This window comes from Gracilinanus agilis, chromosome 2 (assembly GCF_016433145.1).
Source record: "Gracilinanus agilis isolate LMUSP501 chromosome 2, AgileGrace, whole genome shotgun sequence".
NCBI classification, from domain to species: Eukaryota; Metazoa; Chordata; class Mammalia; order Didelphimorphia; family Didelphidae; genus Gracilinanus; species Gracilinanus agilis.
Window position 1 is genome coordinate 318222351 of NC_058131.1, and position 23851 is coordinate 318246201.

Here is a 23851-nt window from a genome sequence, read left to right on the forward strand (position 1 = left end):
CTCTTGACCTTCCTCCATCTGCTAGATCTTAGAAGTAATCCTTTAGTGACTTTTTTTTGTGTGTGTGTGAAATGCTGATTTGAAGGTCACCATAGTTAAAAAACTAATAATTTGGGGGCAACTAGGTAAGTCAGTGCATTGAGAGCCAAGCCTAGAGATGGAGGTCCTAGGTTCAAATCTAGCTTTACATGTCCTAGCTATGTGACCCTGGGCAAGTCACTTAAACTCCATTGCCTAGTCCTTACCATTCTTCTGCCTTGGAACCAAAACACAATATTGATTCTAAGACAGAAGGTAAGGGTTTGAAAAAACAACAAACCCCAAAACTAATAATTTCAATATTGTGCAGATAAACAATGTTACCCTTTAAAGTGTTTTTCTTATAATACCTGTTCTTTCTAATTTTCAGCAACTGCTAGAGGAAGAAAATGCAAACCTTAAAGAAAACAGAAATGAATGTGAAAGTTCTTTATTAACCTACAAACTTGAGTTGAAGAAATTAAAGGTATTTACAGAATTAAGGAAGAGTGCTTCCAACAATGTGAATCCTTTTGAAAGGATATCAGAATGGGGGGGGGGGGGTCAGGGACAGAGGTAGAAAGAACCCTGGGCTTGGAGCCATAAGACAGTGGTTCAAGCCCTTATTACTTCTGTGGCCCTGAGCAAGTCATTTAAGCCTCATTCTCTTCATTGTTAAGAAGAAGGAGTTAAACTAGGTTGTCCCCATGGTTCTAACAGTCTAGTTTATGTTTTTAAATTCTGATGTTCTATATTTTAAAGCCCTGTCTGTCTAACAGTCTTTGGACTAAAGCCCTATCCAGATATGATTTGTAATTCTCAAAAAAAAAATCAGATAGTACAGACTATAGCTTAATCATATAAGACATTGGTCCTACTCCTTAGCTTATTTACTGGCACAATCTGCTTCTGTAACATACAGGATAACATTCACCTTTAATATTGCTAAAACAAAGGAATGAATGTCTTCTGATCCCATCCCACCCTCTTCTTTCTCTGTGCTTTTATTCAGAGAGTTTCTCATTCCTGATATAGCCTCTTTCATCTCCCCTATTCCCACCTGCTTTATAGGCACAGAGATACTTCCTCCATGAAGCCTTTTTTCATCCTTTCCCAGTGTTTCCCTCTCCAGATTTCCTGGGCCACTGTGTGACCTCTCCTGTGTACTTAATCTTTTCTAATTTATATTGTGTAAATGCATATCACGTCCCTCCAATAGAACATAAGTTTCTTGATGGCAGTAGCCATGGCTGTATCCCTGGTACCCAGCCCAGCATCTTATCATACAGTCAATTAATAATTATTTACTGAATTCAGTTAAATTAAAATAATCTCATCAAGTTACCATTGTGTTATTTCTCCTAATTAGGATAATTTCAGCAATAGGACTGCTGACAAAAAGAAATATAATTGTCTCTTAGTTTTTGTGGTATTTTCCTTATGCACATTCAGTAATTTCCCCAAATGGTACTCTCCCCTAAGAAGATAATGTTCTTATTTAGAGCTGAAAAGAATTTACAAAACTGAGTCCAATTCCTTCATTTACAGAGGAGGAAACTGAAGTTTAGAGAGGGATAATGACCTCTGCAAAGTCATACAAAAAGTAAGCAGAAGTGACAGGATTCAAAACCAGGTCATTTAACTCTTATGCTCTTTCCATTTTATTGCACTGGAGCAGAAGAATAAACTTCTCCCATTTTCCTATAAAATCCCAATGATCCTGTCCAACTTTCATTGAGTACTACAACAAAGACAAGGAGGATCAAAGATTTTTGGTCAGACATGTAGCTTATTAAACCTTGCCCTCAACTCTTCAATAGTATGGAGCAAGGATACTTTCTTTTAGAGCATGTTGCCTGAAGGCATGAATTGGTTTCACCAAAATATACTCAGTTTTTGAGCAGGGAAATGTGTGTTGTGATGAACTGATCATTCCTGGGCTTTGTAGTAATTGAACTATCAGTGGTTGGCAACAAGTTAGCTTGAATCACAAAGTTAAAGTTAATGGAACTGGCAAAATTTTTATTCCTTTCTGTATGGTCAAATGAGTTAGTGCTCTTTATGCTTATAAAGAAAATGTTTACAATGTACTGGGTGGTACAGTGGAAAAGAACAATGGATTTGTAATCAGAGAGGTTCAATGCTTGAATCTCAGCTCTGCCTCTTACAACTTGTTTAAGGTTGGGTCAGCTTCTTTGTACTCAAGGTTTAAGAAGACCATAGCTCCTGGGCTAAGAACTCACTACTGGGCTAAGAGCTCACTATCAGACAAAAGCTGCTGAAAAAAAAATGGAAAGTAGTCTGGCAGAAATTAGATGTTGACTCATTACCCACACCATGCAATAAAAACTCCAGATGAATGTATGACCTAGACATGAAAAGTATCATCATAAACATTTTAGAAGAGTACAAAATTACCTTTCGGATCAATGGCTAAGGCAGGAATAGAGAGGATCGCAGAAGATAAAATGAACAATTTTGATTACACACATTTTAAGTTTTAAACAATCAAAAGAAATGTACTATAAGGGGGGAAATAAGGGTTTTATGGGCTCAATATATTAAAAGGTGGTTGCCAGGGGAAATTTCCCCAATTAAGGAATAATCTCAAGTCAAAATTGACTTTTATGGTGATTTATTTACAATTAGGAAGGTTGAAGGTAGGGAAATTGAGAGAAAGAAACTCTGGCCCGGACCAGATAAGAATTTAGTGGCCCAGCAGAGGGGCACAGAGGTTAATTAAACAAGGCTTCTAGCCACAAGGCCTTTTACAATTAGAGAGGCAAGAGAGGCCTCCTTGAGGGTAGAGCCTCCAGAAAAACCAAGGGAAGAGAGAGAGAGTCAGCCTAACTTAACCATGTGACAATTCAAAGGGAAGCAGTCAGAGGTCCCACCAGAGTCTGAGCATTCCAACAGTCCTCCATGATCCAGAAGAGGTCCTCACCAGATGCTGTCTTCCACCAAAGACCTTCCCTGACTGAGGACCTTCTCCTTTTAAAGGGATCATTTATGTGTCACTTCCTGTTCCTCCCTCCTAATTTGCATGTCCAATCACAATAGACGATTCTCATAGTACTGCCTAGGGGGCAGTCAGTTTTGACTCTAGCACACTTGGGTTATGGACCTCCAAGAATTAGAGGTGTTCTCATCTTTGGTGATTAAATCTAAAGATGGGCAGTGTAGACTTAATCTAATTATCATAGTACTTAAAATTAGAAGGGAAATGGGTAACCAAGGAGAATCCTCTGCAACAGAGTTCTCTATGATGAAGAAGGAACTTATTCAAATTTTTGAATATGAAAGGATATAAGTAGGCAGTTTTTGAAGGAAGAAATCCAAGTTATCAATAGCTATATTAAAGGAAAAGTGCTCCAAATCTCTAATAATTATATAAATGTAAACTGAAACAACTTGAAAATTCTACCTCAAATCCCATCAGATTGGCAAAGATGACAGGAAACCAGCCAGCAGTTTCCAGTTATTTTGAGAGGTGTGATGGTTTAGCCAAGAGGGAGGAAGAGAGTTGGAAACACAGTGGATTTTCCGGAAGCTGTTCTCTCAGACTTCCCTCGAATCTTTATTTTTATACCTTTCTCTCACAGTCACACAAATGCTGGGGAAATTTACATTTCAAATTCAAAACAGAGAAGAACCCACAGTTACAGGAAAGTTGGCAAGCAAAGTTCAATTTCTCATATCGATTATGTTTTAGTCTAAACAAATTTCAAGACTACCAAGACCTTAGGTAATCCAATTATTATTTTGATAACAGACCTTCAGCGTATTCCAAAAATGGATTAGATTAAGAGAACTCTCAAATTGGGGGGGACAAGTCTAACGTGGGAAAGTAGCAAAGTGTGAGAATATTTTGGTTTCATAGGGTTAAATTCAGCATGAGAATGGATTGAGTCAAAAAGCTATTTTTGTTTTGCATGCTGTGGCCTTCAAACTCTGAGACAGAAAAGAGCAGCTTCTGCTATTTCACTGAGGGTGTAATTAATAACTCATTAAATGCTGGTTTATTATAGAGTATTAAGGAGAATTCTATAATGGGAGTTCTATAAATGGATCTCTAAAGAAATTTTATATCTATACTACAAAACTTGAGGCTATCCTAAAAATATAGATTGTAGTAATTTTAATAATAAAAAGTATTAATCAGAAGAGAGTCACACAGAGGGCTCTGATTGGGTATCCATCCATCCAATGGCCTGATTTTCAGACAATAGGGATCAATGTAAGGCTCTGCCATTTACATTTACATTTACATTTACATCTACATCGATGGACCCTGATGGAGACTCTTATTTCTCTGAGGGGCTCCTGGCAAAATGATATGCTCAAGGGACCATGGGAAAACAGGCACATTAATTCACTATTATTTCCATATACAATCCCAGCTATTCTGGGAATCAGTTTGGAACTATGCCCCCCCAAAGTTACTAAACCATACAAAGCACAGTGCCTGATATGAAGTAAACCCTTGATGAATGCTTATTAATTCAACTTTCATACTCTGACTAAATGATATCATTACTAGGCCTATATCCCAGAGAAGGTATTTGAGTGGTCAATTATTACTAGTACCTTTGGCGTGGAGCTTCTCGTTAACCTTTGGTTTCCATATTTCACTCAACTCTCACCTGTGGCTTTAAGAAGCTGTGAGCACACCCCAATAAAACCATCTCAGCAGATGGGCTAAAACAAGTTGGAGATAACTGATGGACCATAAACCTACTGGTGAGTTAGGGGGATGTCTACTCCAAGCATGTGAAGACTTCTCCCATTGGAATGAAGGAATGAGAACAATTTGTTCCAGCAATCAAGAAGGTTATTGAAGTAGACACTATGGAGCCCTGTGATGTCAGTGGTACTCTTTAAAAGCAAAGGATAAACAACAGCTCCAGAGAGAACAAAGGAAGAGGAAAAGGACTCATATTTATAAGAACATTTATAGCAGCTCTTTGGATATGGGAAAGGAACTAGAAACTAATGGGGAACCCATCTTTGAAAAATGACTGAATAAATATAGTATGTTAATATAATTGAATATTACTCCATAAGAAATTAGGAAAGGGTTGGTTTCAAAGATGCCTGAGAAGTCTTCTGTTAACTGATATAGAGTGAAGTGAGTAGAACCAGTAGAGCAGTTTGTACAATAACAAAATGAAAAACAACTTTGAAACTCATCAGTTTAATGACCTTATCTTAAAGGAAGAGAAGGGATCTATGATGAGGTGTGAGGCAAAAAGAGGTGGTGCATTGTTGGCATTTGGACCAATGATTTCTCAATACCAGTGTTGAGTATCACCCATCTACTGACTAGAGATTATGAACTGAGGATATGCAGAATGAGACATACATTTTTGGATATGATAAGTGTGAGAATTTATTTTTATTGACAAGGTATATTTGTTAGAAAGATTTTTTTCCTTTTCTTAATTGTGGAAGGGGAGGAGACAAAGGAGGAATTGAAGGAGTAAAGATAGCTTTCCCAAACAAAAAAGGCCAGAAGGAATACATTTTGGAAGTTTTGTATGTTAAATTTATCATATATTTAAGAAGAAAAGCAAGGACCAAACTAACCTTTTAATTGTTCTGTGTACCCAACACTTCTTTCCACGTGTTTGTACTGGCTGTACCACATGTTTAGAATGTATTACCTCTACCTCTTTGCATCTCTTCTTTTTTTTTTTTAAACCCTTACTTTCCTTCTTAGAATTGATACCAAGTCGGGGACAGCTGGATTGAGAGTCAGGCCTAGAGACGGGAGGTCCTAGGTTCAAATCCAGCCTCAGACACTTCCCAGCTGTGTGACCCTGGGCAAGTCACTTGACCCCCCATTGCCCACCCTTACCACTCTTCCACCTAGGAGCCAATACACAGAAGTTAAGGGTTTAAAAAAAAAAAAAAAGAATTGATACCAAGTCTCAGTTTCAAGGCAGAAGAAGCTATAAGGGCTAAGGCTGTTGGGGTTGGGTTAAGTGACTTGCTCCAGGGTTATCCACGAAGCCACCTAGTTGCCCACATCTCTTCCTTCCTTTATATATTAAGCATCAATGCTTTCCTTATTCCCCCAACCACTATTGCCTTCCCTTCGATAGTTTATATATTTGTATTTATTAAATTTATAGAATAGAGATTTGCAGTTTCATGTATAATTCCCTCCTTTCCACAATGTATTGTATATGGAAATTTGGTGTTTGTTAAGCTTTTGACAAAAGATGATGTTTAAGCTGCATCATAAAGGAAGAGAGAGACTTTGAGGCTAAGGTAAGGAAGGAGGGCATTCCTAACATTTAGACAGCCTGTGCAAAGACACAGAATGGGAGATGAAGTGTTGTGTGCAGGGAACTGATTGGAGGTCTGCATGGTGGGATTGCAGAGTGCTAAAGGATTGCAGAGAGCAAAGAGACTAGAAAGATAGCTTAGAGCCAGGTTGGATGGGGTTTTAGAAGCTAAACAGACTAGTTTATAGTCTATCATAGAGGCAATAGGGCACTATTGGAGTTGATTCAGTTGGAGTCACGTGGTTAGATTTTTTTTTTTTTTTTAAGGAAAATTACTTTGATTATAGAAGGTTTACCCTTAGAAGGTTCATTAGTGCTTCTTTTAGTAACAGCTCATTAGATAATAGAATTGAGGATCAGGGACCCTCAAGGTTATCTAGTCCAATCCCTCATTTTACCCACAGGAAACTGAGGCCTACAAAAGGAATTGACTTGCCAAAGGTCATATTAGGATCCAAACCTGCTCCTCTGACTCAACATCCATTGAGGGGTTTTTAGCTACACTGATACAGAGATCTACTGATCTCACCCAATGAGGCGTTTCTTATGTTGCTGTGTTTAGTAGTAATATGATAATGTTATTGTCAAAGGGATGTGAACTAGAATTTTAGCATTAAAATCTCATTGTAGGAAGAATGGGGCCAGAGAGAAACTGTGAATGTGGAAATTGCCAAGGCCCTGGAAGAAACCCGGAAACAAAGGGAAGATCTTCAGCAGCAGGTTTGTCCAGTTGTAGCTACTTATTCAGGCCTCTGCTTCTATCTTAGTATTCATAGTATTAATGGCCTGGCAGCATTTTTGTCTGTCAAATTTAGATAGGCTAATTAAGGCATTTTTAGCTCTTGGAATTGGCTCCATTAAGTATATGATCTTTGTTATTTATTTGCTGCTTATCTCAAGGTTAGAGGGATATGGAAGAAGGTCCCAAAAATGCTATATCCTGCAATTATCAAATTTAGTCACCAAAGGAAATTATGTTCCAGTGAGTATTATCTCAGTATTCTAAATGAGCTAAGACTTTGTAAGCTCAACTACTTCCATTCATTCCTGCAGTTGAGCCCCTCCTAGTAGACAGTTGGAATGTTGTCCAAAAAGTTCATTTCCACCTAATGGCCAAGGCCTATTCTTGATTGAAGCTTTTCCATTTATATTAGGAGCTATGCTAAGTTATTCTGTACTAGCATAGCTTTCAAGAACATAAGAGTTACCTCCTTGCCTCAGTGGGGCATTCAGTATGAGTAGATACTCATATTACTACCTAACAAGTCACCAATTAATTCCACATCTGGTCCCATGCTCTTCCTTATTGGAGGGTCAGTGATGGTCTTGTAAAAATAACTACATTCAGTTGCCAATTGATCTCTGAATTATTAAGCCTTTGAGAAATGAATTCCTGAAAATTAATGCCCTGCAATTCAAGCTAGGATTACTAAAGTATCTTAGTTTGAGTTCCTGTTGATAGCCTCTTTTTGGCTCAGAGATTTGGCCAGACTTTCTTTGTTGGCCAGAGTGAGAGTAAAAAATAATTTTCACAGAATCTGCAGTTGAAAAAGAATTAATCCGTCAGATTTGAAGTAAAGTACTAATGAAATTTCTGGGGATATTTTGGAATAGTTACAGTGGGAAATTGTAGAGTGGTGGTTCAGTGTAAGAATTACTACTCTTGATACCTGTTGATTTATGTCTTGACCAAGGTTGTGGACCTGACAGCATTAATAAATGAGAAGGAACTGTCTCTCAGTGAGAAAACTGAAGCTATCCTCCAAAAAGAAGAGGAAATTGTCCAAATGAAAAAAGGTTGGACTCACCAACTCTGTCCTCTGTGCCTGAAGTGTGCTTTTCTATACGTTTGTTTCTTTATTGGAACATCATTGAAGTACAGATTCACACAAAGTGCTTAGTCCTTAGTCTTCCATCTGGAGACATAAACTCAATTAAATAATTCACAAAATTACTCTGGATAATTACTATAGTTACTACCTCAGTCTACATCCTAGAAATAGGGAAAGCTCAAAACCTGCATTTTTCAGATTGTGTCAAGGGAACCTTTAGAATTCCATATGATGTGAGTATAAGGATTTTGTGATACACTACAATAGACATGTTACCAGTCTCCTTGGAAGAACATGTAGAACTTGTGTTATTCACCAGCTTTTAGGCAAAGCATAGATTAGCTGAGACATGATTCCTGGCCTCCTGGAGCTGCTGGCCTAGTAGGAATTTTAAAACACCAACACAGAATCTATAACAATTCTACATGATAAATGCTTTGGTAGGTGCAAAACTAAAAGCAATGTGAATTCTAGAGAAAAATGTTGTTACTGACAGAAAAATCAGGGATTGCTTTCCCAAGGCAATGACATCTGATGCAAAAGGTGTAAGCAGAGGAAGTAGTCTCAGCATAAGGAGCAGTGTGAGCAAAAGTAGAGACAGAAAAATGCAGGCATCAGAGGGTCCTCCACTGTGGCTGGAGCACTGAGTGTGAGGTGAGGGGTCATATGAAATAATGATGAACAAGTAGAGTGGCACCAGACTATAGGTAGCCTTGGGTGATGGGCAGAAGAGTTTGTTTCAGTAATAGATCTATTTCTTTCTCAAGTCAATTAAAAAACTGTTTCTTATATGCCTCCTATATGCAAGATTACTATCTATGCAAAGAAATAAAAAATTTGACAGATCCTAGCTTAAAGGGGCTTATGTTCTGCAGTGAATAAATTATATGTATGAAAACAAGCAGAATATGAGATAGAATGATAGTAGAGGCAGGAGAGATGCAAAGTTTTCTAGAAAATCTTCAAAGGAAGAGAATTCTCTTAGATAAAGGTAATGAGGAAAGCTTCTGTGAATGAATGAAACCTGAACTGAGCCTAAGAGGAAAAGGAAGATTCTGAAAGGACAGCCAGGCATGGAGACGTGGCTAACTAAAGGCACAGAGATGGCGGGGCAAGTAGTTCAGTGTAGAACTACTTCAGGAGGTCCATATGATAGTACATAAGGACAATAATGAAGGCCTGGACTAAGATGGTAGCTCTGGGAATAACGAAATGAAAACAGATTCAGAAGAGATAATTGGGTATGGAGCAGGCTAGCAAAGAAAAAGTCGCCTCTTATGTTTTGAGCTTGGTCTAGGAAGAAAAGCTATGCTATTAACAAATACTAGGTAGGAAATTATTATCAAAAACATTTGTTTTGTGCAACAGTTTTTCATATAAAAATAGATAAGATTTTTCTCTCATTTTGCTCTGGAATTGCTTTCACTCTTTTATCCCCAGAATATTTTATAGTTCAGAGCCACCCACCCTAGAATAGGTATTTGTTTTCTTGTGTAGCAAAGCTAAAAGTATTCTGTGGACAAATGAGTCTGGGAAATGCAGTGCCAGAAAATTGCTACTGGGATGGTTTTCAGTATTTTAAGAGAAATAAGATGATTTATGTTGGTGTCTCTGTGTGTTCTTGTCCAGGGCATGACATTGTCCTGCTACAAATGCACCAGTTGCAGAGTGACATGGAGGCCTGCAGGTGTAAAGAAGCCAAAAGGGATGAGTCTGAAGGAAAAGAGATGAATGTGTTGAGGCTGCAGATAGATGAAGAGGAGGAAGAGGAGGAGGAGGAGGAAACCCTTCAAGCCCAGGGTGAGCCAAATGTGAGTACTCTGACAAGTGCTTTAAACACATGTTCCCCTTCAGCAAGGGAGGGTTGATATTTGTGTATTTTGGGACTGTATTGTAAATTTATATTTTGTTCCTTTCTTTATTATCTATTTACATTTGAAAATTAGTAATATATAATGATAACATTTTGATATTTTCTTGCTTGTAACATAGTCACTGCCCAATAAAATTCTGCCCAATCACATAACTCTCCCTTATATCAGAGGGACATAAGTAAAATTATGTTTGACAACATTTACAATATTCCACACTATATTTCTCTTTATCTTTCTGCTGAGAAAAGAGGTAAGTGTTCTCATAAGTCTTCTTCAACCAAGACTGCTTGTTGTATGTAAGCCGATTCTGATGTCTCTTAGTGTTTTTTCATTTGGATTATTGTAGACATATATATTGTTCTCTTGGCCCTCATTTTGCATCATTTCATACAAGCAAGATGTTACAGTGTTTTAAGTCAATAGAAAGTGTATTGGCTTATTATATTATGTTATGTGATTGTTTTGTTGGAGGTCAATAAAAATAATGCTTAGCACACATATAGACTTAAAGACCCTTTTTAGTAGCTCCCTGCCACTCCAAGCTTTTTCAGCTAATAGGTTGGGTACCTCTGATCTAGTCCAGTTACCTCTTTTTGTAGATATTTACAGATAAGAAAACTGAGTCCCACAGAGCTAGTCTCTTACATAAGTTGAAACAGGTAATAAACAGAACCACTGAAATTAGAGTCCAAGTCCTTTGACTCCAGATATGGTGTGCACTTTCCACTGTACAGAGATATCCTTTGCAACTGAATTGGAGAGGAAAGAAAGGGATTCCCAGGGACGGAGCTGAGGCAGAAGCAGTGACACAATGCAGGAGGCTTCTTACCTCCCTGCTACAAACATGCAGTTGACCCAGTAGTCTTTGCCAATGCTTTGTAGAGGAATCAGAGCATGCATGTGGCCAAGGCAATGGGAGAAAGAACAAGAGCCTTTAGAACCCTAAAAGTTACCCCATAAAAGACTGATTGTCCCTTTAATTCAAGTCTCTTCCACATACATTCATTATTGTCTACTCTTTTCTTAGTTGGGAAAATTCCTTCATTTTCAATATCTATATGAATAATACCTTTGTATGAGATAGGGCAGTCACTAAGAGGTTTGATTATCCTTTAACACATTTATTTGGCCAAGGAGTAGGGAGACAAAGGTTAGTGAAGAGCTTGAGGCGGCTATCAGTAGAGAGACTTCAAAATTAGTCTGAGAGTTGTCATTATTCAATTGTGTAACTTTGGGTAAGATCTTTTACATCCCTGGGCCTCAGTTTCCTCATCTGTAAAATGAAGGAGTTAGGTTATCCAGGCCCTTCTAGCTCCAAAATGTTACTTTTCATTCATTCGTTCTAAGTAAGTAGAGTAGTGGCTTAAGGAATGAAATTAATTCTCTTCATTTAATTCTTCTTATAAAAACTCTGTAGGAGTAACTACACATGCCCCAAGAACCACCCCAGAGTTGAGATGGTTATGGAGGTGTTAAAACAAAAGCAGTTGAGGCTGAAAGATGGGGCTGGTCCTAGCAGGAAAAGGAAACAAATTTCTTCTGGTGTGCTTTGTGGGAATAGGAGAATACAAGGAGAGCTGAAGAAAAGTGGTGTATAATTTGAATCGTGATTAAAAGAAATACGCTTTCTCTCAAATCTTGACTAAATCCCTATAGTCCCTAGAAAAGAATGAGCTAACACTCTGAGATTTGAGGTAAGGCTTGGTGATGATGGCTCCAAATGATCTGGCAAATTACCCTGTCTACTTCCCTTACCTCTATGCCATAGTAGAACCATTATGGCATTTTAGATTCCCAATAAGATTCCAAAGACACACATCTTGATAACAGCAAGTAGAATTAACAGTGGACTCATGATCATGCTTTTAGAAAATATGGAGTGCGTGGAGGCTTCCAGTAATCTACATATAACTCACACCCTTTGATCTTTTTGCTGTGGTTGGGTAATTGTCATCTATACTTAAAGTGCAAGTTTGTTTTCCTTTCTAGGCAAAATGGTGAAGGGTTCAATTATCACTTCTATCCTCTTGGATACGAGGGAGATTAGAATATTTTTCCAAAACTGGAAAAATGATTTCCTTGTAAAAACAAAAAGATTTGGAGGAGCAAGGGGAGTTCTGACTTGTTCCCTGGTAGGTTAGAGAATGGAAAACAGTAATAGAGGAGAAAAGGAAGAAGGGAAACCACTGAGCAGTTACCATCAGGTGAGACATCTTCTGGGAAGGGTCCCGGGAAGAAAAATGAATCTAGAGTTAGCTATTTTTTCAACCTGATAGAAAATAGAGATCTCTCATGGACATGATCGAGAAGCTCCCAAGCCTTAACAAACTTGATGACCACTAGCCACTTCTGTTGATTTATGTGAGTAAAAGTGATTTTTTTCCATAAGGAATATACAATTTCCTGTTGGGCAGGAAATTTTATCAAAGGAGTAATAGGACTACTTCATTGAATGTAAAGGAAGATGATAACTGGTGAAAGAGAAGACCAAGCTACTTAACCTTTTTTGCCTGTTTTTTCTACCAAGGAGAATGATATTTGGAGTGAAAAAAACAAACATGTAAAATGCCTAAAAGAGATTTGGTACCCATGATGAATAAGGAGAGTAACAGAATACCTAGCTGACCTTGATGTCACTAGGCCAAAATGAACTACATCAAGTGTTCTAAGAAAACTGGTGGATGTAACAAGATGGGCACTGCCAGTGATTTTTTTTTAAACCCTCACCATCTGTCTTAGAATTGATACTGCCTTATCTACTGTAAGACAGAAGAGTAGCATTAAGGGCTAGGCAATTGGGGTTAAGTGACTTGCCCTGGGTTACACAGTGAGGGGGTGTCTGAGGCTAGATTTTAACCCAGGTTTTCCCAGCTCCAGACCTGGTATTCTATTCACTATGCTCCCTAGCTGCCTCTACCAATGATTTGCGAATGATTGTAGAAAACAGGAAAGATGCTTTGGAACTGAAAAATAGAGTCTGCAAATCATAGACCATTAAGCTTAGCTTTGATTCCTGAGAATAAAATCCAGAAAACATAAGAAAAACCATGAACATCTGGAAAAGGAGCCAGCCCGATTTTATCGAGCAGGTCATGCCCCAAGAACCATTATCCATTTAGCAAAATGGGTAAAGAATATGAAGAAATTTCAAAAGAAGAAAGGCAACTATCAACTATGTGTAAAAACTGTGCCAAGTCACTATTAATAAGAGAATGCCATCAAAGATGGGAATAGTTGATATCACCTCTCTTACAACTGATTCCTGCCCTCCTTTTACAGCTATCACCTTTTGCATAGATTATTATAATAGCTTCTTCATTGGCCTCTCTGTTTCAAGTCTTAACACTACTCCAGTCCATTTACATTCTCCTGCTAAAGTAATTTTCTTTAAACAGAAATCTGACCATATGACTCTTAGAAATCAAATTCTAGTGGCTTCCTATTGCCTCTAGGATAAACTATAAACCTCTGTTTAACTTTTAAAGCCCTTCCCAACCTGACCCTAATTTATCTATCCTGCCTCTTTGGATATTAATCCACCTCCAATATTCTGTGTTTTTTCAGCTCCTCACACATGAACCTCCTATCTTTTTTCCTTTGCATAGGCCATCCCACTTGCCACACTTTTCTCTGCTTCTGCCTAGTCTTCCCTGATTCTCCAAACCACTAGTGCCCTCCTTTCCAAACTACCTTAATTTGAACTCTTTTCTATATATTTGTATTATTATTATTTACTTTATATTAACTTTATATTTATTCTGTATATCTTTTTATGTGAACTTGTCTCTGCCATTAAAACATTAGCTCCTTGCTATTTATAGTGATCCAGATAAGAGAAGGGAAGAGAAGAGGTAGTAGTATTGCTTATTCATAAATTATGTAACCTGTAAAATAACTTTTTTGTATCTTCTGCCTTAATATTTCTTGTTTGTTTTTTTTAATTATCAGAGTTATAATGGACCCCTCTTTTCTCTCTCCACCCCACAACATAAATGGGAACGAAAGCTTTTTATAGTTTCTTCGAGAGTTCAGTAATATTGCTTCCAGTACTTGGGGGAGAGGAGGAATCTTACCTGCACCCAGACTTAGGACCAGTTCAAATAAAAATGTACATGTTTTAAAAAATTAGGGGGCATCTGGGTAGCTCAGTGGATTGAAAGTCAGGCCTAGAGACGGGAGGTTCTAGGTTCAAATCTGGCCTCAGACACTTCCCAGCTGTGTGACCCTGGGCAAGTCACTTGACCCTCATTGCCCACCCTTACCACTCTTCCACTTAGGAGCCAATACACAGAATTTAAGGGTTTAAAAAAAAGGGGGGGGGGGGTAAATAAATAAGTGATGAAAAATTAGCGTAAACTCCTCATGGGTAGGGATTGTTTTATTCTTTGTACTTGTACCCCCAGTACCTGCTCAGAGTAGCTCTTAATAAGTAGTTATTGATTGATTGAAGGCACTATGGGATTATAAACACACACTAATAATCTGCTATAGGGCTTTAAATTAGTTTAGCTTCTCTGAACAACAATTAGAAATTTCTGTGGAAATTTACCTGTTTATATCCCATGTGATGCTGTGATCCCACTCCTGGACATAGACCCCCAAAGAGATTAAAAAGAAAGGAAGATCCTACCCTGAGTAAACTTTTCATAGCAGTTTTTTATGTAAGCAAAAAAAAAAATGCAAGTGGAATGGGTCATTGTAGTTTGGGAAACAACTGAATATTATTGTGGTTTGATGATAAAATGTTATATTATTGCTTCATAAGCAATGGACAAATAGGAGAAATTCATAGAAATATGGGAAGACTGATGGTAAGCTCAAAGAAAGCAGAACCAGGAGCCACTATAGTGACTGTAATAATATAAATGAAAACAATAAAAAGGAACTAAAATCAGACTAATTGTAATGTTCACTCTAGATCTCAGAAAGCAGATATAGAGTTCCTTCTTTCCTATAACAGATAGGGGCTAAGGCAGAATTGGGACTCATGATGTCAGATGCAGTTACTTTGTTGATCAGTTTTGCCTCTCTCTTTGTTACTAGGGAGAGTATAGTGGACCTGGGGAGGGGGAGTGATTGGGGTTGTTGGGGCACATTTAAAGTTGACTGTGATGTGGGGGAAAGGAAGCATTAATAAAATCAAACCATGCCACACTAGCCTAATCTTTTTTACAGGATAACTAGTCTGATAGGTCAGAGGAATACTAAAGTTTGACTTTAGGCAAGTCTCTTAAACCCTCTGTGCTCCATTTCCCTTTTCTGTAAAATGGAAGTTGGGCTAGATCTCTTAATATCCCTTCTAATTCTGAATCCATAAACCAATAAAAAGTTATTAGGAGTTTGATGTCATCTTGAAAAGGCTCCAGTGGAATGTCCAAGAGATCTGAGTGTTCTTTAACATTTTTCTCAGTGATTTAAATAAGGACAGAGTTGGTATGTCTCCCCAAATTGTCAGTGACAAGAAATGGGAAAGCCAATTTGGATGATTGTAAAAGGGAAAAAATTATGGTTGGACTAAATATTAAAAATTTTGGTCACCAGGAATTGATTACTCATTTCCAAAATGAAAAAAACTCAAGTCAGAATGACTTTTATGGTGGTTTATTTACAATTAGGAAGAGAGAGTGAACGTAAGAAAATCAGAGAGAGGAGAGATTAAGATATCTAACCTAATACACTAAGTAATTTGCTCTGGCCCCTGGCTCAACCCAGGCATGGCTAATTATCCCTCAGCCAGAGAAGCCTCAGCCTTGAGCCGAGAGACCAGGGATGAATCAAAGCAAAGGCTTCAGCCACGAAGTCTCTCTCAAAAGGAGAGTCCCTTCAGGAAAAATCCAGGAAGAGTCAGTCTTTTTCACTCACCACATGGTAGTTCAAGAGATTTAAGAACAGTCTCACCAAGTCCAGGGTCTTAGGTCCAGTAAGCAGAGTCTCCAACTCTAACGAATGAAGAACTGTCCCTAAGGAAGTCGTAACTCCCTTTTAAAGGGGCTTCTTTTGCATCACTTCCTGTGCATTCCTTCTATTTTACATGTACCAGTCTCAACAAAGGCTTTGCTTAGGACTGCCCGGGGGCAGACAGTAAATTCTGATTCATCACTCACCCTTGCACCTGTGGGTCACAGACCTCCCCCACTTGAAGATTAAGTGGTAGTGTTTACACTTTGGGTGATTTAATCTAAAAATAGGCAGGATAGGATTAATCCCATCTTCACTTGTTAGAATCAGATCCTAAAAGATCTTAAGCCAAAATCTTGGGACAAATATAATAAAGTGACACATTAATAAGATAAAGGTAAAATCTTACATACAGAAAAATGTTATCTTAAGCTGCATTAAGAGAGGCCTGAGTTTTTAGACGTAGTGAGTCTTTCTATATTCTGTCTTTTTATTTTTAAAACACTGTCTTAGAATTGATACCAAGTATTGGTTATAAGGCAGAAAAGTGATAACAGTTAGGCAGTTGGGGTTAAGTGACTTGCCCAGGGTCACACAACTAGGAAGTGTCTGAGGCCAGATTTGAATCTAGGATCTTTCCAGACTTGGATCTCTCTTTCAACTGAGCCCCTAACTGTCCCTGTATTCTGTCTTGATTTGAAAATGTTTGGTGTATTGTTTTCAATTTGGGGCCTATAGTTTATGAAGTATATTGATTTGCTTGAGAGTATCCAGAAGAGGGTGATGGGCCTCATTGCCATGCCATTTGAGGATTGGTTGAATGAACTAGTGCTGTTTAGCCTGAAAAAGAGAAGGCTTAGGAAGGACATATTAAGAGCTTTTAAGTATTTGAAGGGCTATCATATTAAAAAGAGAGTCTCTGGGGGCAGCTGGGTAGCTCAGTGGATTGAGAGTCAGGCCTAGAGAAGGAAGATCCTAGGTTCAAATCCGGCCTCAGACACTTCACAGCTGTGTGACCCTGGGCAAGTCACTTGACCCCCATTGTCTACCCTTACCACTCTTCTACCTATGAGCCAATATACAGAAGTTAAGGCTCCCCCCAAAATAAATAATTAAATGATTGGAAAAATAAGTAAATAATAGAAAGAGAGTCTGTTTCACCTCCAGAACACAAAACTGTAAGTAATGAATAGAAGGTACAAAAAGAAATCTAGTTTTGATAAATTTTTTCCATAATTCCATGATTCATGTTTTCTCCCTGTAGGAGGGAAAATTAGGTATTTTATAGATATGTATTTAAAGTGTGGCCGCCAGGGATCAACAATTCAGGTTGATTCCGTAATTAAATCAGGCCTAAGTCAGCATCTGGTTAAGGCACTTTATTTACAATCAGGAAGGTAAAGGTATAGGAATAAAGAAAAAGGGAGAGGTTAGTCCAGGCCTGCGGAGGCCTGGACAAGAGAGAAGGTTAAAAGGCTAAATAAAATGAGGCTGCAAGCCACAAGGCCCAGCAACCAGATAGGCTAGTGCCTACTTAAGGCAGAGTTTGGAAGCGGCCCAGGTAGGCCATGGAAGTCAGCCTAATTTACCCACGTGATCATTCAGAGTAGAAGCTGCCTGAAGTCTCCTCAGAGATCCGTCAGCACCAAGTTCAAGGCGGAAATTCCCACCAAAGGAAGTAACCAACATACTTAAAGAGATAATGTCTTTCAGCACTTCCCGTGGGTCCACCTCTAATTCAAATGGACAAATGGCAGCCTCTACACTGATTTGGACTGCCCAAAGGGCAGTCCCTTGTTCTTGATTTGTTACTTATTGTCACGTGTGGGTAACTCGTCTCCCCTCCCCACTAAGGGAGGTGGGAGTGACCTCATCTCAGGTAGGTAGAGTTTTGACTATAGAATGGACTAGAGCTAATTTTATTTACACAATCCCCCCTGATGATCATTTTGGGTGCCTAGTCACCCCAAGTGATCATTTTACACCCACAAAGGTCTTCTAACTACAATAGTTAGAGATAAGAGGGAAATGGAAAAGAGAGAAAGCAAAACCAATGTTTTGCTAAGTGCATTGACAAGAAACCAATTGGGGGCAGTCCCCTTTTGGCATAATATGTACAATTAAAGTAGCTGTTCAAAACCCATCAGTCCATTCATTAGTACCCAAAGTTCATTCTGGATCGCTTGATGCACCAAACCCCATTAGTTCAATCAATTGCAACCCAAAGTTCATTCTGGATCTCTTGATTAAATGTAGGTTCTTCAGGCATCTCTCTGCAAACAGTTCATTCTCTGGATTAAGGAATCAGCAAGTTTCTTTCCCTGAGAATTTTTCTCAAACAAAATAAAAAATTAAATCCTGGATATAATAAAAGTACAATTAAATCTTGGATTTTATAAAAATACAATCCCCCCTGGCATGGGTATTTAGAAAGAAATACCCAGATCAGCTCAAGATATATGGTTGAATCATGGGGTTGTATAAGTAAATTCAAAAGAAAAAGAAGAGAAAAAAATATATAAAAAATTAAATAGAAGAAAATTGAAATTTTTGAAAAGGAAAGGCATTAAAATCAAAATCAAAATATCAAAAGCTATGTATATAAAGTTTTTGATCCCTCTCCCATCCTGGAGTTGATAAGCAATTCTACTGGGTGTGTGTGTGTGTGTGTGTGTGTGTGTGTGTGTGTGTGTGTGTGTGTGTGTGTGTGTAATCACTTCAACCCATTTCCATTTTATTCATTTTTGTAATAGAGTAATCCTTTAAAACCAAAACCCCAAATCACATACCCATATAAACAAGTGATAAGTCATATGTTTTCTACTGCATTTCTTCTCCCACAGTTCTTTCTTTAGATTTGGATAGCATTCTTTTTCATAAGTCCCACAGAATTGTACTGAATCATTGCATTGCTATTAGTAGCAAAGTAAATTACCTTTGATCATCCCACAATGTTACAGTTTATGTGTATAATGATCTCTTGGTTCTGCTTATTTCATTCTGCATCAGTTCATGGAGGTCTTTCCAGTTCATATAGAAATCCACCAATTCATCATTCCTTATAGCACAATAATATTCCATCACCATTAGTTACCACAGTTTGTTCAGCCATTCTCCAATTGAGGGACACCCCCTCATTTTTCAATTTTTTGTTACCACAAAAGGTACAACTATAAATATTTTTGTACAAATAGATCCTTGCCCAGATTTTTTTTTATCTCTTTGGGATATAAACTCAGAAATGGTATTGCTAGATCAAAGGGCTTGCATTCTTTTAAGGCCCTTTAGGCATGATTCCAAATTGTCCTCCAGAATGGTTGGATCAATTCACAACTCCACCAGCAATGCATTAGAATCCCAACTTTGCCACTTCAAGGGAAAACTTTTTAAAGTTAGCACTGTCAGAAGTGAAGTGGACTGCCTTTGGCAGTATTCATGTACATCGGAATTCTTCAAATCAGTGGCAGATGGTGCATTGTCAGGTTTCTTGTAAAGGTGATTCTTTTTCTAATACAGTTTGGTCTAGGTAACTATCAGGACTCTTCCAAACATAAGATTCTGTGAAATGTGTGCTTGTATTTTCACATTTTCTATCAAATAATTATGGCTTAATACTTCAAGTGATGAGGTCAACTAGGTGGCACACTAGATAGAGTGCCAGGCCTGGAGTCAGAAAGACCCATCTTTTGAACTCAAGTCTAGTCTTAGACACGTACTAGCTGTGTTACCCAAGGGAAATCACTTAAGCATTTTCCTTAGTTTCCCATCTGTAAAAAAAAACTGGAAAAAGAAATGGCAAACCACTCCAGTCTCTTAGCCAAGAAAACCCAAATGGAGTCACAGAGAGTTGAACCTGACTGAAAAATGACAGAACAGTAACCTCAAGTGACATATCTATCAATCCATACATATGTATTAAGTTCCTACTTTGTCTTTTTTCCCCCCACTTACATGTAAAAGCAATTTTTGGCATTTGATTTCTAAGTTCCTGTTTTGCAACAAGCTCTGTGCTAAGTGTCAGAGATACAGAAGTCCTTACCCTTAAGTAGCTTACATTCTTCTAGGTAATATAATATGTTCACAATTCAGGAAATAAGGAATGTGCACAAAATAAGCACCCAGTGTTTAAAAGGTGTGGGAGGGACTATACTAGGGAAACTAGGAAAAGCCTTTTGAAGGAGGAAGCAATTAAGCTAAGAGTAATGAATGTATCAGTGTGGCTGCTTTCTTCATTGAGGCAGATCCCATTCCATGCACACCTCATGCTATATCAATATACCAATGATGGAGGACCTTTTAGAATTCTGGGCCCTGCCCCCACCTCCCAGATCTAGTGCTGTCCCCACCCCCCAGACCATGAGCAGTGTCTTCCCCCCCCACCGACTGCCAGGCACACCCTGTTCCCCCTTACTCCAGGCAGGGGAGAGAGAAAGTGCTCCCATTGGGCTGCTGGGAGAAAGGGTAGGGGAAATAAAAAGAAATGTCCTCAGTGAGTGTAGAGAGGGGTAGGGGAATGGCTGAGTTCTCTGCTCCTCTCCAGCTCTGCCACCTGTGAGCCACCCACCTTACCCTGTGTGCTCCCATTGGGCTGCTGGGCAGAGGGGTGGGAGGGGTGTGAAAAAATGTCAGGCACAGTGGAGAGGGGGAAAGGAGCAGCTCCACTTGAGTCCCTCTACTACTTTCTAGTAACAAAATTGCAGGGGGGGTGGGGCAAGTCTGCATGCCCAAAGAGTTTTCTGTGAGCCATCTTTAACATGTGCGCCATAGGTTTGCCATCACTGTCCTATACAGTTCTTTTTCACATTTTCCCATAAATCTTCCATAGAGCATCTATCCATTGCGTTGAAAGATTTGATATAGTTCTCTTAATATTTCATAGGTGCTCTTTCATCGCTCAGGCTATCCTTCTATTGTCTTTTATTCTTGCTGCATGGCCTACTTCCTTCTCTGTGTCTTTAGGACATATGTGCTTAGTGCTGTCATTTAATTCCATTTGTCACATGGATAAGACCATTAGCAATACACTATACCTACCTCTTCTCCCATTGGGGAGTTCCTTTTTGGATGGCCTAGGCTGATCATATTCTCTCCTGGCCATGCTCTCACTTCCCTTGAGAAGTGTCTTCTCTCTCCCTCCACTCCCCTTTCAGCTCCCTTTTCCATATGGCCTTCCCCACTAGGATGTAAATTCCTTAAGCACAGGAATTGTCTTACTTTTTGCTTGTATTTATATCTCCAATCCTTGGTACAATTCCTGATACCCAACAAGCCTTTAATAAATGCTGCCAAGAATACACTTTGGTATACCCTCTAATTTGAAAAATCTTCATTTGACCCCATTACATCTTCAGGCTACCAACTTCTATCTTTCCTCTCTCTCTCTCTCTCTCTCTCTCTTTCTCTCTCTCTCATAGCCAAATAATACTTCTCTTCCACCCATTTCTTAATCTTACATAATCTAGTTTTCTCTTTTACCAACCAACTGAAACCACTCTGTGAGATTGCCGTCAGTCTCTTAAATGCTCAGTATGAAGGCCTTTTCTTCTAACTCATCTCCATCATTTGACATGATTGAACACTCCTTCCTCCTCGATACTTTCTGTTCCCTGGGCTTTCAGGATACTGCTTTTCCCTGGTTCTCCTCTTCCCTCTGTGACTATTCTTAAGTCTCCTTTGCTGGATCATTATCCACTCCCTATCTTAGCAATCTCATGAGCTTTGCTGGATTCAGTGACCATTTTTGTAGGCTGACTCCTGAGCCCCAGGCCTACAGCATGGACAGCCTGTGAAGATCTCTATCTGGATGCCCCATAGGCATCCCAAACTCTTCTCTAAAACACAAATCATTGTTTCCTCCATCATCTCAAACCACAATTCTTCCTTTCCTATTTTTCTACCTTTCTACCTGTTCCCTACATTCATAACTTCCAAATTATGTTTGTCCTGTCTCTTTCCTTCACTCTCAATATTTGTAGTATCTTTTCAATTCTATCTCCTTAAAATCCTTTGTGACTATACCTTTTTCTGCACTTATAAGGTCTTAGTTTAGGTCTTCATTACTTCTCATTTGTAGTCTTACAATAGCGTTCTAGTTGGGCTTCCTGCTTTCATTCTCTTCCTTCTCCATTACATCCTTCACACAGTCCAAAATAGACTTTCTTAACGCACGAGTCTAGCGCAGAGATGGGCAAACTGGCCCACAGGCCAGATACGGGCCCCCTGAAATGTTCTATCCTGCCATGCAGCATTATTCCTAATCTGATGAATACAATGAGTAGGATACAGTACAATGAAACTTTGGAAGAGTTGCCTTAGAAACAGACTGACAGATGAGCATTTCCTTTCCTTTGGCCCCCTCTTTAAAAAGTTTGCCCATCACTAGGCTAGCCCCATCATTTTCCTGATCTAGAAAATCTAGTGGCTTCCTCTTGCCTCTATGATAAAATGCAAACAATACTAACTCCCCAGCTTAGCAGTTAGAATCTTTCACCAAACCTGACTCCAACCAATCTTATTAGACTGAATTTACAGTATTTCTTCTCATTTATTCTGTATTCCATCCATATTGGCCTATTTGTGGTCCCTAACTTTTTGCTGTTTTTTCCCAGTCTGTGCCTATTCCTGGAATGTGCTCTTTCCTCAGGTCTGCTTCTCAGAATCCTGATCTTCCTTGAAGGCTCAGGTTATGGTCAACCTCCTACAGGAAGCCCTTCCTCATCACCTCCCCAATTGTTAATGTTGTTCTCAGATTATCCTATATAAACTTAATTGTATATATGTCTATCCTCCAAATAATATGGAAGCTCCTTGAGGACAGAGATTGTTTAATTTTGTCTTTATATCCCCATTATCCAATCCAGTGCCTTAATATTTTTTTTTATTTTTCTTTTTTAAAACTCTTATATTTTATCTTAGAATAGATACTAAGTATTGGTTCCAAGGCAAAAGAGCAGTAAGAGTGAGGCAATGAGGGTTAAGTGACTTGCCCGGGGTCGCCTTGCTAGGAAATGTCTGAGGCCATGTTTGAACCCAGGACCTCTTGCCTCTAGGCCTGGCTTTCCATCCACTGAGCCATCTAGCTGCCCCTAGTCCAGTGCCTTTTGCATAGTAGGTACTTAAATGAATAATTGTTGGCTTGATTTTTAAGGTAGCAGATGGCTTGCAAGTCTTATTGAATGGAATAGATAACATGCATTTGGATGCTAATCCACTGAATCTGTCACTTCCTGTAGCTTGGAGAGGTCCTTGAAATGGACTGTGATCTCGGCTCAAGGTTAAATAGGAAGAGGACAGAAAGCTAGATCACCTTTGAAAACCTGAGCATTGCTAGCAAATAAGTACTATTAAAAACATTAGGGGTGGGGCAGCTGGGTAGCTCAGTAGATTGAGAGCCAGGCCTAGAGACCGGAAGTCCTAGGTTCAAATTTGACCTCAGATAGTTCCCAGCTGTGTGAACCTGGGCAAGTCACTTGACTCCCATTGCCTAGCCCTTACCACTCACAATACACAGTATTGACTCCAAGACGGAAGGTAAAGGTTTAAAAAAACAAACAAACAAACAACAAAAAACATTAGAGGTAGTACAGTAGATAGAGAGCCAGGCCTGGAGACAGGAGGTCCTAGGTCTAGATCTGGCCTCAGACACTTCTGGTTGTCTGGGTAAATCACTTAATCCCAATTGCCTAGCCTTTACCATGCTTCAGCCTTAGATCTGATACCTAGCATTGATTCTAAGGCAGAAGGTGAGGGTTTTTTAACAATTAGGCAGATTAACATTACAATAACAGAAATCAATTGTGTCCTGAGATAAATCTTGGGAAATGCTTATTGGATTGTATTTGGAATTTCTACTCACTTACTTTGAGACTGGTCTATAGAAAAAAATTTCCCACTTAGGTTTTTTTCCTGTTTGAAATAAATCCCAACTCTCTGAGTCTTT

The 23851-nt window shown here is 38.8% G+C and overlaps 1 protein-coding gene across 2 annotated transcripts in view; it reads left to right on the forward strand.

Moving 5' to 3' along the window:
* Window positions 1-23851, forward strand: part of GOLGA1 (golgin A1) — a 65070-nt gene that overhangs the window by 35749 nt on the left and 5470 nt on the right. For both annotated transcript variants that reach the window (XM_044664244.1, XM_044664245.1), the window contains 4 exons: window positions 410-505; window positions 6939-7028; window positions 8003-8105; window positions 9770-9951. In XM_044664244.1, coding sequence (XP_044520179.1) covers window positions 410-505; window positions 6939-7028; window positions 8003-8105; window positions 9770-9951 — 471 coding nt within the window. The remainder of the gene's footprint in view (window positions 1-409; window positions 506-6938; window positions 7029-8002; window positions 8106-9769; window positions 9952-23851) is intronic.